Source organism: Phodopus roborovskii, unplaced genomic scaffold (assembly GCF_943737965.1).
Source record: "Phodopus roborovskii unplaced genomic scaffold, PHOROB, whole genome shotgun sequence".
NCBI lineage: Eukaryota > Metazoa > Chordata > Mammalia > Rodentia > Cricetidae > Phodopus > Phodopus roborovskii.
Genome location: NW_026126563.1, coordinates 7,321,883 through 7,334,001, shown reverse-complemented (window position 1 = coordinate 7,334,001; position 12,119 = coordinate 7,321,883). Strand labels below are relative to the sequence as shown.

Here is a 12,119-nt window from a genome sequence, read left to right as displayed (position 1 = left end):
TTCCCCATAATACTCGCAGGAGTCTGTTTTTAGCCCTTCTTGGGCCAACTTCCTCTCATTTTCATTTTCGTTCTGCTGAGGAAGTTGAAATAAGTTTAACAATCATTGAAACCGTACATACTTGGAGGTTTTGTTGTTTTGAGACAGAGTTTCACTATGCAGCCTGGCTCTCATGGAGTTCACTTTGTAGACTTAGTTGCCTTCAAACTCAGAGATCCTCCCGCCTCTGCCTCCTGAGTGCTGAGATTGAAGGGTGTGTGCCAACACAGCTATCTCTTACATACTTGAGAGGATGTATTTTCAGAAGATATATTAAAAAGAAAAAAGAAAAAAGGTGTCCTCAATGGTCAGTGGTTGTGGCACACGCCTTTACTTCCAACACTTGGGAGGCAGAGGCAGGTGGATTCTATGAGTTCGAGGCCAGTCTGGTCTACAGAGCTACACAGAGAAATCCTGTTCTCTCTACATGCTAAATGTTTGTAGTTTTTCTTCTGGCCAATTCCAAGTCCTCTGTGCACATAGGGAGGCTTTGTAGCCCTCATGAAGGGCCTGCAGAAGCTAGGGAGGAGGAACCCAGAGAAGGGATCCAGGGAGGAGGGATTGAGGAAAAAGGAATCTAGGGAGGAGGGATCCAGGGAGGGGATCTAGGGAGGAGGGGTTCAGGGAGGAGAGACCCAGGGAGGAGGGATCTAGGAAGGAGGGGTCCAGGGAGGAGGGGTTCAAAGAGGAGTTGGTGGCAGAGTTCTTTTAGGTTGACTGTTTTGTTTACTGTTCGAAATGGCCTGAGTTATAACAACTCCTATTACAATCCATTGAAGTCAGTCATACTAGGTCAGCAAGATGGTCCTGAGTAAATGAGGAGCTTGCTAGCCAGCCCTGAGTTGAGTGTCTTTGGCGTGGTGGAAGCAATCATCTCCTGGTTGTTCTCTGACCTCCACACATGCAGAAGCAAATGCAGTAAATCTACAATAAACAAAAACACACCCACTTTGTACAGTTTAGTGAGCTCTGTCAAAGGTGTCCACCCTGAGTTTCTGAGTAGAGCGTTTACTCTGCACACTCCTGCACTCTGTCCCAGCATTGGGCACCCTGTGCCCCAGGAGGGGGTTCTTGCCTGGGTCTATGAGGAGGTCAGCTAGGGAGCCGACTCTGGAGTGGCCGAAGTTGGTCATTTTGGCAGCCTTGGAGGATGTCAGCTTGCTGTTTGTATTTGACCCAGGTGACTTCTGAGGGACAGGTTTTTAAAAAGCCGGGGAATTGCATTTCGAAGCCTCCTTCCTCTTGCTTCCCCCTGGGAGAAAGGTGGAAGTCGTCCCCAGTTCTGTGGCCAGTGGAGTAAAGCGGCTGAATTCAGTCTAAGGTTGAATGGAAGCAGATCCTTCAGTATAACCATGTTCGTACTGTTGGGTGTTCTGTGTGCACAGGACGGAGTCTTGATGTCAGGCCGGCTGCCCAGTGTAGCCCAGCCTCACTGTTTAGCTTATGTAGGGACAGGATATTCACGTTTGGACTAGAGGAATAAATTCTCTCCAAGTACTGCTTGAGTTTTGACTTCTGACTTGGTTTGGAGCAATCCGAAGTGAGGCCATTTTCCTTGTGTGCCCTAGTAGAGAGGGACACTGGGACTGGTCCCTTTGCCTTTGTGCTGGGCCCCGGCAAAGACCTGGAATACTTCTCATTGTGGGGGCCTGGTTGCCTTCTGTGGAGGCCAAGTGTTGGTCACAAGTGGTCTCTTTAGTAAAATCCACATCCACCTGGGCCACCCAGGGCTTCAGTTTCCCAGGGAGGGGCTGAGGGTCCTGGCCCTGTTCCCATCTGGGAAGTATCTTTCCGGATTCTCACTTGTGAAAGTCAGAAAGAAGTCCGGACATTGTCTGGGACCCTGCTGCCCGTCTGTAGACACTGCTGTTCCAAGGCGGGGTTTCTTCGGGGCTTCTTCACAGACCCTTCCGTAGCTCCAGTCTAGGTGCCTGTCTCAAGGTTTCTCAGTTCAGCATCCTCTCAGATGTCACAGAGCACAGTATCTGTGCTTCAGTGGGAGCAGCCACTGCAACATGCCCCCCTTCCCCAGGTGGAGAGCAGGTCCTGAGTGTGGCAGACTCCGATGAGATGGGAGCCCTCCAGGCCATGAGTTAGCACCTTCAGCCATCTTCCAACCTTAACTGGGACACAGACCTCAGAACTCACCGGAGGTTTGGGGCACAGCACTTTTGTTTGTTTAGGTTGGACAGTCCCTCAGGAAGAGACTGATTCAAATGTGCAAAGCTAGGGATTCTGGAACTCGGGGATCTCTCAAGCCGTTATTTCTTAGAATCCTCATCTAGAATCCTCAGCAGACTGTTCTCAATGAAATGTGGGTTACGGGATTTTGCATTTTGGATGTTAGAGGCTGGGGCCAAGTGATCCTTTTATCTAATGTTTGGAGGCCAAGACAGGTAACAGAAGTGGGGAAGGGTAAGACTGGTGCCCAGGTTCTACTTGAGCAGAGTTCTCCACCCAGTCCTGGTAGATCCGAGGATGCTGGGCGGGGCTCTGTCTCCAACCCTGCTGGCATCAGGTCTTGGCTGTGAGCGTGAAACACTGTATCGGAGAGGCGGTAACATTCTGCTACTACAGTGATAAGTTTCCTTTGATATGTAGGGAGTAGCTATAGAGATATCTAACCTCCTCCAGAGTTTCTCTGTCACTTTGGGGCTTGGAGAAGTTGTCCATAGAACCGCTTGCTGGACTTGGTCAGCCGTGTGGACCCCACCCTAGCACGCCTCCCCAGCGTGGAGTACCAGCTTTCATTCCTGTGAGAGTTCTTGAACTCACCATCCAGTGCCGTGTGATGGCAATCGCCGCTTGCCCCCAGATGAACTCTGCTAACCCACAGTCTTAAGCAGGAGAGGATAACTCGGAGATATACCCAGTAGGAGGTGATTGACATTATTTTGGTGAGAAATGACACCGTCCTATATCTGTAAAACTTGATGGTTGTTAAATGCTCTTTCCTATTTATTTTGTTGCTTATGCCTTTGGAGTTATGCTTTTTGAAAGTTTGTGTGTGTCCTGTTTCTGCTGCCTTCCCATAAAGACAACTAGCCAGATTCTCCACTCTGCTTGCTGGCACTCTGTTAAGTGGTCTCTTCCTTTCCTGTGACCATCGAGCTTATTAGGATTGACTTTGATTTGTCACATGGAAACTTAAAAAGACCTTGACTTTTTTCTCTGGAGTCTTTCCAGTAGCAACTGTCAATTTGTTTGGGAAACTGTGCCTTCGGCCTCACGTGGCCCTAAAGTGGCACCTTCCTGTGTAACCTTCCCACGTAACCATCTTTGTGAGAAAGTTGCCAGCTGGATAGTCAGTGAGGAAGAACAGTTCTTAGAAGCGAGTAAGGGCTTGATCTGCCTCCCAATAACTCTAAGGCTATGAATTACACTCTTCAAGTTAAGATACACAGATGCGCATCTCTGGGGGCAGTAGCCACAGGACCCTGGGGCGCATCCTAAGAATGGAGCTCGTCTGCCCGTATCCACTCTGTGCCTAGGCTGTCCGTCCCTTTTCTTTCTCTTCTCATCAGTCCCCTAGTTCTCTTGACCTCAGGCGGCTGCTCCAGGCAGTCTGTGGACCTTCTGAACTCCCAGGGGACATTTGAGCCTCAAAACCACAGTGGACTTGTCCTGGCCACCCCACAGGAAACTGAGATGTGCCCCATTGCTGATGGAGCCTCTCTACAGCATACCCTCCCTTGTGTAACACCTTCCTGTTGGCTCTGCTTACGTGGGCCATACACATCCCATGGGAAGCTACTTCGGGAATGTTGAGAGCTCTCTGAAGGCCCTCAAGCTGGTTAGAACCCTCTCTGACCGGGAATTGTCTGTAGACACAACTTCCAGGAACTGAAGGTCGCCTTTGGGTCAATTAAAGGGTTTGATTGTTGTGCATGGTTGTACAGCCTTTCCTTGTGAAATGAGCAGTCTTTGAGCTACAGGAAAGGTCTCCGTTTCCAGCTGTGTTTTACAAATTGCAGCCACTGAATGCAGAGTTTTGTGAAATGCGATTTTATTTTCTACTGTCAGACCTGGTGTGGAACTTGCTATGTAGTCCAAGCTAGCCACACCTTCAGTCTCTCAAGTATGGGTCTGTAGGAGTGTCCCATACACCTAGCATATGAGATATGCTTTGGTTTTCATTTGTGGATTGATTTTTAGCGAGTTCCTGGCATAGTAGTAGCCACCTGGATGACGTGATAGACTGTGTACCTATGCAGGCTTGGTGCTGGCTGAGTCAGTGAGACCGTTTCCACCAGTGTCACCTGTGGAGCTCATTAGCAAGTATTACTGGCTGCCTTCCTCAGGCCTGGAGTCACGCCTGTCGCAGGAGACGAACCAGTGTAATGAGGGGCCTAGGAGAAGAGAGAGGGGCACTGTTGCTAGGTCTCAGAGTTTTCAGGAGGAGATAAGAGTTGGGCTGCTGCAGAATCTCTTGAATTTCATGTGCTAACCATCAATTAAGGTCTGGGAAATTACTTTCAAGCCAAACAAACGCCGAGGCCAATGCTAGCCTGCGTTTTTGTGCTTTACAGCGGTGGGGTGAGGGCTGGGCTGGGACGTGCCTTTGGAGGGGAGCTGTGTGGGCTTGTCTCTCAATGGCAGCCTGATGGAATTCTGTTTGCCAAGGGTGTGACCCACAGACCTTGTTGGTAGCTGAACTGCACTTCTGCCCCTCAAAGCGAATGGCCCAGTTGCTAAACTATTCAACACTAGTGGAAGCCACTAGAGTGGCTGGGGGAGGGGTAACTAGGGAGGGAAGGTGGCCCTGAGCTAGGAGGTCAGGGGGAAGGATCTTTGGTGGCATAGCCTTGTCTGCCTTCTCTTCTTAGTGGAGGGGGCATATGGAAATTTGGCACCAGGCTACAAGTCTTCACAGACATTTTCTCTCCAGGCGGGAAGCAGAGCTACTGTGATCTGGAAATAGTCTGGCTTGGTTAAGATTAGATTTTGACAGGAAGGTAGGTATATAGGGACCTCTCATAACAGTATGTGGCCCTGGGTAGGTGTCTGTGACTGGGTCACAGAGTCTGTGGAGGGGAGATGTGGCTTTGGGATAGCCTCATTGGGGCATGGAGTTCCAGGTTCCCTGCTGAGTCTGACCTGCGTTCCTTGCCCCTTCCCCACCCTAGCCCAGTTCCACGGGGACCCTGAAAGAGGAGGCAGCAAGTGCCAGGGCTGTGATGAGCATGAGCCCCTCCCTGACTCCTTCCCAGCTTGCAGCTCAGGCTCTGGTTGAGGGAGGGCTGAGGAAGTGCCAGCCGGGGCTGCTGTCTGCTTGCGTCCTGATGCTGATGTGGGTTCTCTGCTTCGCTCCCCCAGGTTCGGAAGGCACTTCGAGTCCCCGCTCCTATGGCAAAGCATAGTGATGATCCTGACCATGCTTCTGATGCTGAAGCTCTGCACTGAGGTCCGAGTGGCCAATGAGCTGAACATTAAGCGCCGCTCCTTCTCAGGTGGGTGTGTGATGTCTCCTGGAAAGTCTCACTTAGTCAACAGACAAAACTCAGCTCTCGGGGAGCCAAAAGTCCACTTGGGCATTATCGAGGCAGTTTTCATGTCACTAAATGGTGATTATCTGTAATCGATAGTAGTGTTTTCTGTATTGTAGAAGACTGAACATTTCACAGTTTGAAACAATTAGATAAGAATTTCTTTCCTAGAGCCCGGCATTGGTGGCACACGCCTTTAATCCCAGCACTTGGGAGGCGGATCTCTGTGAGTTTGAGTCTAGCCTGGTCTACAGAGCGAGTTCCAGGACAGGCTCCAAAGTCTCAGAGAAACAACAACAACAACAAAAAGAATTTCTTCTTTCTCACTTGGAATCTGGGTGAGGTTTTAACTCCTCTTCCTGGCTCTTTTGTTTACATACTGACTGCCTGTTATCACAGAAAAACTGAAGTTCTGGAGTCATGTCTGTGTGTGGCTTCCAGGTGAATCAAGCCCCATTGGTATGCCCAGTAGCCATGTCCCACACAGCACAGTCAACCACCCAAGGTACAACACACCCAAGGTTTGTGTGTTCGTCCGAGAATGGGCAAGACCCATCACCTGCTAAGCACAAGACACTCCTTGACCTTGGGGGCAGCTCAGAAAACACAAAGTACTCTCTGTATTTGGCCTTTCCTTCACACTCTGTAGTCACTGTAGACTGGTGGGCACCATGACTGCAGGAGAATTAAGTTCTGCCTCTCCTCCTCCTAATTCTAATTCCCCTCCCCTCCCTTCTCCTTCTCCTTCTCCTTTCTTTGAGACTAGTCCTCTTTCTGTAACTCGGGCTGGCCCTAAACTCGCCATCCTCAGCCTCCGCAGTGCTAAGAATGTAGGCACACAACCACCACGCCCAGCAGAAGCCTCCCTTTATCTTTCCACTAGTGAACTAGCACAGCTCGCTCTCAGAATTCGAGAGAGTGTGTTAATCTTGCTTTTGGAAGTATTTGGCTCAGTGTTTAGTTTGGAGGCGGCCGTAGAAGTGGTGTCTCTATATTTTTATTTCTGATCATTATTTTTCCCCATTATCAGGATCCTTCTGTTTCCGCCTGGTTTTAGTAAAAATGGGTGATGCCATCATTGTCGTCATAGAAATTGGGCAAATGTGATTTTGGGGTAGAAGCCTACAAGGATGATAGCTCATGTCCATCTTCTGGACAGGTTCTCATCAATTCTTCTGATGTCACCCTTGATCTCCCCTGGGTACCTATCCCCCACCCTCCTGGTGTGCCACCTAGGGGCTGAGGCTCATGGCTCTACACGGTGCCATGCATGGGCTTGCTTCTTAGAGGCGTGACCTGCCTGCCCTGCTTCTCTGTGCCCCAACTTTCCATGTAGCAGAGTCTGAAGCCCTCTGAGCCTCAGCACGCACTGGAAACATGTCATGGCTGCAGGATGGTGGGTCCCTTGCCACGCTTGCACGTGGGAAAGCTGAAAGAAGCCTGAAGAGAGGGCACCAGAGGCTTGCCATGTTTGCCCTGCAAATACAAGGACAGGTTTGTGGCTTGGCTTGCCATGTGTGTTGGCTCTGATCATGACTCATGCCAGATGATAGCTATGGAAGGTTTGCACCTTAGGCCTTGCAGCCGACTTAGAGCGTGGCGTTTATTTACTCAGAACAGCATTGTACTTGTCCCTTCACCTCAGGCGACTGACGGTGAGTGCAGGGAGCTTTAAGGGCAAACCGGGGTTGGGCGTGTCATACCACAGGACAGTCTAGACCAGAAAGTTGGTGGGCAGTGGAGTCCCAATTGTTCTCTTATGTGTTCTATGTAACATTTCTAAGGCAGTATTTGGTAACTTGGTCACCACTATTTGAGTTAAAATAGTGAACCACAGTTATTAGGGTTAGGACTGGGATATGAATTTTTATCAGGGGCCCATGATGGGCATAATATTGGCCCCAGGGATGTCCCCTAATTTAGGAAGGGCCTCTGCAGATGTGATTAACATGGGCGACCATGAGGAAGAAGATTATTCTGGGTCTCCTTTGTGGCTTCTAGTTTCAAGGACCAGAGCAGGACCCACCTCATGAACCTGAGTAGCTTTGGAACCTGTCCTAGAACACTCTGTAGACCAGGCTAGCCTTGAACTCACAAAGTTCCAACTGTCTCTGCCTCCTGAGTGATGGGATTAAAGATGTGTGCCACCACCGCCCATGGAGAATTAGTTTTGCTATTATTATTTCTGTTTTTTGAGATAGGGTCTTGGTTGTCCTAGAACTCACCATATAGACCAGGCTGTCCTCAAAGTCACAGAAATCCCCCTGCCTCTGTCTCCTGAGTGCTGGAGCTAAAGGTGTGTGCCTCCATACCTGGCCAGAGAATTATTGATATTTACATCTTTAGCATTTTTAGGGTCCAGTTCAGATCTACCGGGCTTCGTGTCTGCTTTGCTGGATCCAGAGGTTGCTTGGCCCCAGGATGTCTTTGTGGGTTTTTAAGGACACACCCTTGTCAGGATTGTTGGGATCCAAGGGGAGGGATCCTTTGATCCTTTGTGGGCTAGAGCACCCGTGGGCAGAGAGAGGCTCCCTGTCTACTCACTGAGCTGCCAGAGTTGATTTGTGGAGGAAGTAGAGGTCTCCTTCAGTTTTTGGTACCGACTTCCTAAAAGCTGTCATGGTGCCTGTACATCACGCTGAAGTATGAATCCAAACCTGGGTGGTGGCCCGGTGTCTTCTACCTGGCTGCTTCTGTTACACTTGCCACCAGCTGGGTGCTTGGTGGAAGCCCTAGGTCTCTGAACCCCTGCTCCCTCTCTGCATCATCTCTGCTCTGGGCTACGGTGGATCACGCTGGCACAGGGCCACAGTTGTCATGTGGCTTTTCCAGTGGGTCGAGGTGGGCGGTGTCTTTTGGGGAAGGAGCTCCCCATTACTGCACAGATTCTGACTGCTGAGCCCTCGCGGCAAGACCCGCTCCGCTTCAGACATGGCTGCTGTGCTCTTCCACCGCCTGTGGCCCAGCCGTGTTTCTTAGGAACCCAAAGCATTATGGGATGTGGGCCATAGCCCTATTGCTTTCATAAGCAAGTATAATGATGCCAGCACTGTGGTTGCTGGGACAGTGGGTGGGTTGGGGGTGATACACTAAGGTTAAGTGATCTTAGGCCGCGTTCTGGTGGAGATGAGCCTCAGAGGCACCGTGAGCGGTGCCTTTAACCACATGCTCCACCAGCTGGATATGTGTGTCCATCTGAGTGCTTTGTTTCTAACTTCTGTTTTTGTTGTTTTAATGGTGTGTTTTTCATTTTAAATTTCTGTCCGTTGAATTTATCTGTGTCAACTCCCTGTGCTCAGAACACCAGGTTGGGATTTTCTAGGGTGGCTGGGTAGAATCTATGGGAAAAGCTTCCTTTCCTTGTGATGGAAATGTTCTAAGTTGGTGGTCATGGTGATTGCCCCTCTGTGGGTGCACAAGAGCCATTGGACTGTCAACCTTACTAGGTATATTTTATGGAGTGTTGCACGAGAGGGTCATCTTTCTTTTTTTTTTTTTTCAATACAGGGTTTCTCTGTGGCTTTGGAAGCTGTCCTGGAACTAGCTCTTGTAGACCAGGCTGAGCCCGAACTCACAGAGCTCTGCCTCCCTAGTGCTGGGACTAAAGGCATGGGCCACCACTACCTGGCTTACAGGGTCTTTTCAAGAGTCTCTCTGCTACTGCTGCTGCCCTGAGTCACAGCAGGAACTTCTGTGTTGAGCATGTATCCCCTCCCCCTCCCTTTCCTGAGTCTTGGGATGGGGTGGGACATACATGTCAGCTGAACACATGCTTAAGACCTCCCGCATGAGCCCTGGGCCTCACCTTGAGGTTACCCTAAAACTGAAGCAGGGAAAGAAGGATCTGGGCTGTGTTTTTTCTTGCAAACTGGCCTTGGAAGTCACATAGCATATGAGGATTGGAAAGGATGGGCAAACACACACACACACACACACACACACACACACACACACACACTCACTCTCTCAAGGGCTGAATACGAGTTATACCTCCTGATGAGCATCCAGCCATTTCTGGGGCCCCAGATGCCCTACGCCTGTGGAGAATGGCACAGCTCTGTAGAGAGGCGTGATGGCTGCCAATGCCTCCCCTCAGCTTGGGACTTTGTCCTGTCTGCCCTGTAAACAGCAGTTTTCAACTCTAAGCCAGTTTGGCTATGAAAACAGGAGACCAAAGGTGCTTCAGGTGCCTAGGGGCATTACACGTCCTGACCTCTCCGTCCTGGGCCACCACCTCTGGGCCTTTGCTCTGCCCACACTCTGTGCCTGAATGTTCCAGCATGTTCTTTCTCTTGTTCTACATTTGTGGGTCTTGATCTTTAAGAGAGGTACCGGTAGAATTGGTTTGAATCCTAGCTGGGTGCCAGGAGGCTACACTTTGTGTGGTGCCTGTGGTCTGAAGCCACATATTTGGTGACAGGTCCCCCACTCCTCTTTGGAAGTCCCTCATAGGGAAGAGGTCATCTACTGTTAGCTTTGAGTCGGGTTCACTTCCACAGTGTGCGGCCAGGGACACAGCCTGTGGCCTCACTTCTGCTTGCACAGTTTGCACCCCAGAAAGTGAGAGTGCCAGCTGCCCCAGGTGCCCTGGCATGGCGGGCTTTGGACTGTTGACCTGGTACAGTGCCAGCAGGGAGGCCGAAGCATAACTGTTGACCGTTCCTGATGTCCTGCCTGTTCCAGGCGGAGTGCCATTGTCATGATGTCTCTGCACCATGCTTGTTACGGTCACTGTGAAACCGGCTGCCCTTTGGCCGTGGGCTTATTGCTGTGTTCGCTCTGGAATGATTGTACCACGCAGTCTGGAAAAGCATTTCAGCCCCGGATTAACTGTTCTCAATCCCAGGCTGCCTGAGCTTCTGGGGACGTGAGAGTTGGGGGCTGTGACACCACGGCAGTCAATGTCCCTTGACTGTAGAAACAGCGAGAACTCGCTGGCTTAGATTTTTTTTTCTGGGGATGGGGGGAGGGATTTCCCCCTTGTCCTCCTGTGCACTATCTGAGGAGATTGGAGAATAGCTCAGAAAGTACTTTTTTTTTTTTTTTTTGAACAAAAGAAGCAAAACTTCTGCTCTGGTGTCTCTGTTGTTTCATCGTTTGTGTTTTTAAAGAAATGCAGCAGCGCCAGGAAATACCCACTTACCAGTGTTAAAACCGGTCTGTTTTTTGTCTCCTTTCTGTTTTGTTTCTCTCTCTCTTTAAATGTAGCCACAGACAGTAAGGATGAAGAACTCAAAGCCCCCCCCAGGCGGCCCTACCTGGGTATGTACTCCATTTCACCCCTGCAGCCTGTCACCTCCATCCACACTTACCCTGTGATCTCACAAGCTGCTTAACCAAGCATGGCCCGTTCATGGCATGATACACCTAACCCACAGCTCTGCTTCTCTCCGCCTGGGTTATTTAGAACCTGCCGATTTCAAGGGAGGGGTGGACCCAAAGGAAGGAAGAATGGATGCAGAAAATTCAAGATGACAAGCTTTAAACTTGTTACGCGCTAATTCTCTCTGATGATCCACAAACGGACATGTTATCCCCATTCCCTCTTAAATGGTTTGTGCTACCGTGTAGCGATAACACTGGCTTCTGCCGAATGAACGATTGGGCTTCAGCCTCACTAACCTGTGAGCTCTGGACCAGTGCCTGGACTTCTTGAGACTGTCCACCTAAAAGGTCACCTACAGAAGGGACAGCAGTTTGCTTCCCTTCCAGTCTTTCCTTCGCCCTCACTGGATGGGGACTGGAGAAGACTTGTGTCCCCTCTCGGTTCTGTTGAGGACTTCGGTCTTTTCATTAAGGGTCACGTTCTGTATTTCACAGTTGCCTTTGATGGCTGAAGGGAGCCCCTTGCTGTTGTGGGCCAAAGGGGTTTGTTTTGCTGTCGTGGATGGCGCTGGTTAGGCAGGTCCTGTGTGTGGAGATGGTTGTGTGAGTTTTGCCTTTTATTCTGTTTTTGTTGTTTTGTTTGTTTGTTTTTATGGTACTTTGTGGTGATTGACTCTACTGACTTGTGTGTTGAGCTACATTTCATTGATTATGGTGTCTAGTTACCTCTCAGCTGCTGGATGCCATTGTTAATATTGAAGATTTTTTTTTAATGTCCATATTCATGAACTGTTTTGTCCTGGAGTCCTTTTTTTTTTCTTGCCATGGCTTTGCTTTTAAGTATATCCTAAATATAGGTCAGTAGGCTAATGAAGTAAGTTCCTGAGTGTTTGTGAAGGGTTAGGTCAGCTCCTTAAAATCTTGGTAGTTGCCTGGCACGGCTGGCTGGACGTAACTCCACCTTGTTCCATCTGTACTGTGGCTTCTTTTCAAAATTGTCTCAACAGCTGTGGCCATGCCATCTCTCTCTCTCTCTCTTTCTCCCTCCCTCCCTCTCTCTTGATACAGGCTTTCTCTGTGTAACAGCCCTGGCTGTCCTGGAACTCACTCTGTCGACAAGGCTGGCCTCAAACTCAGAGACACGCCTGCCTCTGCCCGGCAAGGGCACAGCGTTTGTTTGTTTGTTTGTTTTTGTCCTTCTGCAGTCTCTTTTACTTCCCTGAGTACGTGGTACTGGCTTGTCTTAGTCCCATCTCCACCCATTGTCGC

General features: G+C 49.8%; 2 protein-coding genes across 4 annotated transcripts in view; both read left to right on the top strand.

Annotated features, from left to right (window-relative positions):
- Pard6g (par-6 family cell polarity regulator gamma) overlaps positions 1–12,119 on the top strand; it is a 1,244,350-nt gene that overhangs the window by 178,811 nt on the left and 1,053,420 nt on the right. The window lies entirely within an intron of this gene.
- The window catches only part of Slc66a2 (solute carrier family 66 member 2), a 30,839-nt gene that overhangs the window by 960 nt on the left and 17,760 nt on the right, over positions 1–12,119 (top strand). Inside the window, exons 2-3 of one of the 2 annotated variants that reach the window (XM_051202245.1) lie at positions 5,356–5,489; positions 10,734–10,787. In XM_051202245.1, coding sequence (XP_051058202.1) covers positions 5,356–5,489; positions 10,734–10,787 — 188 coding nt within the window. The remainder of the gene's footprint in view (positions 1–5,355; positions 5,490–10,733; positions 10,788–12,119) is intronic. The other variant, XM_051202246.1, reaches the window with a different exon arrangement.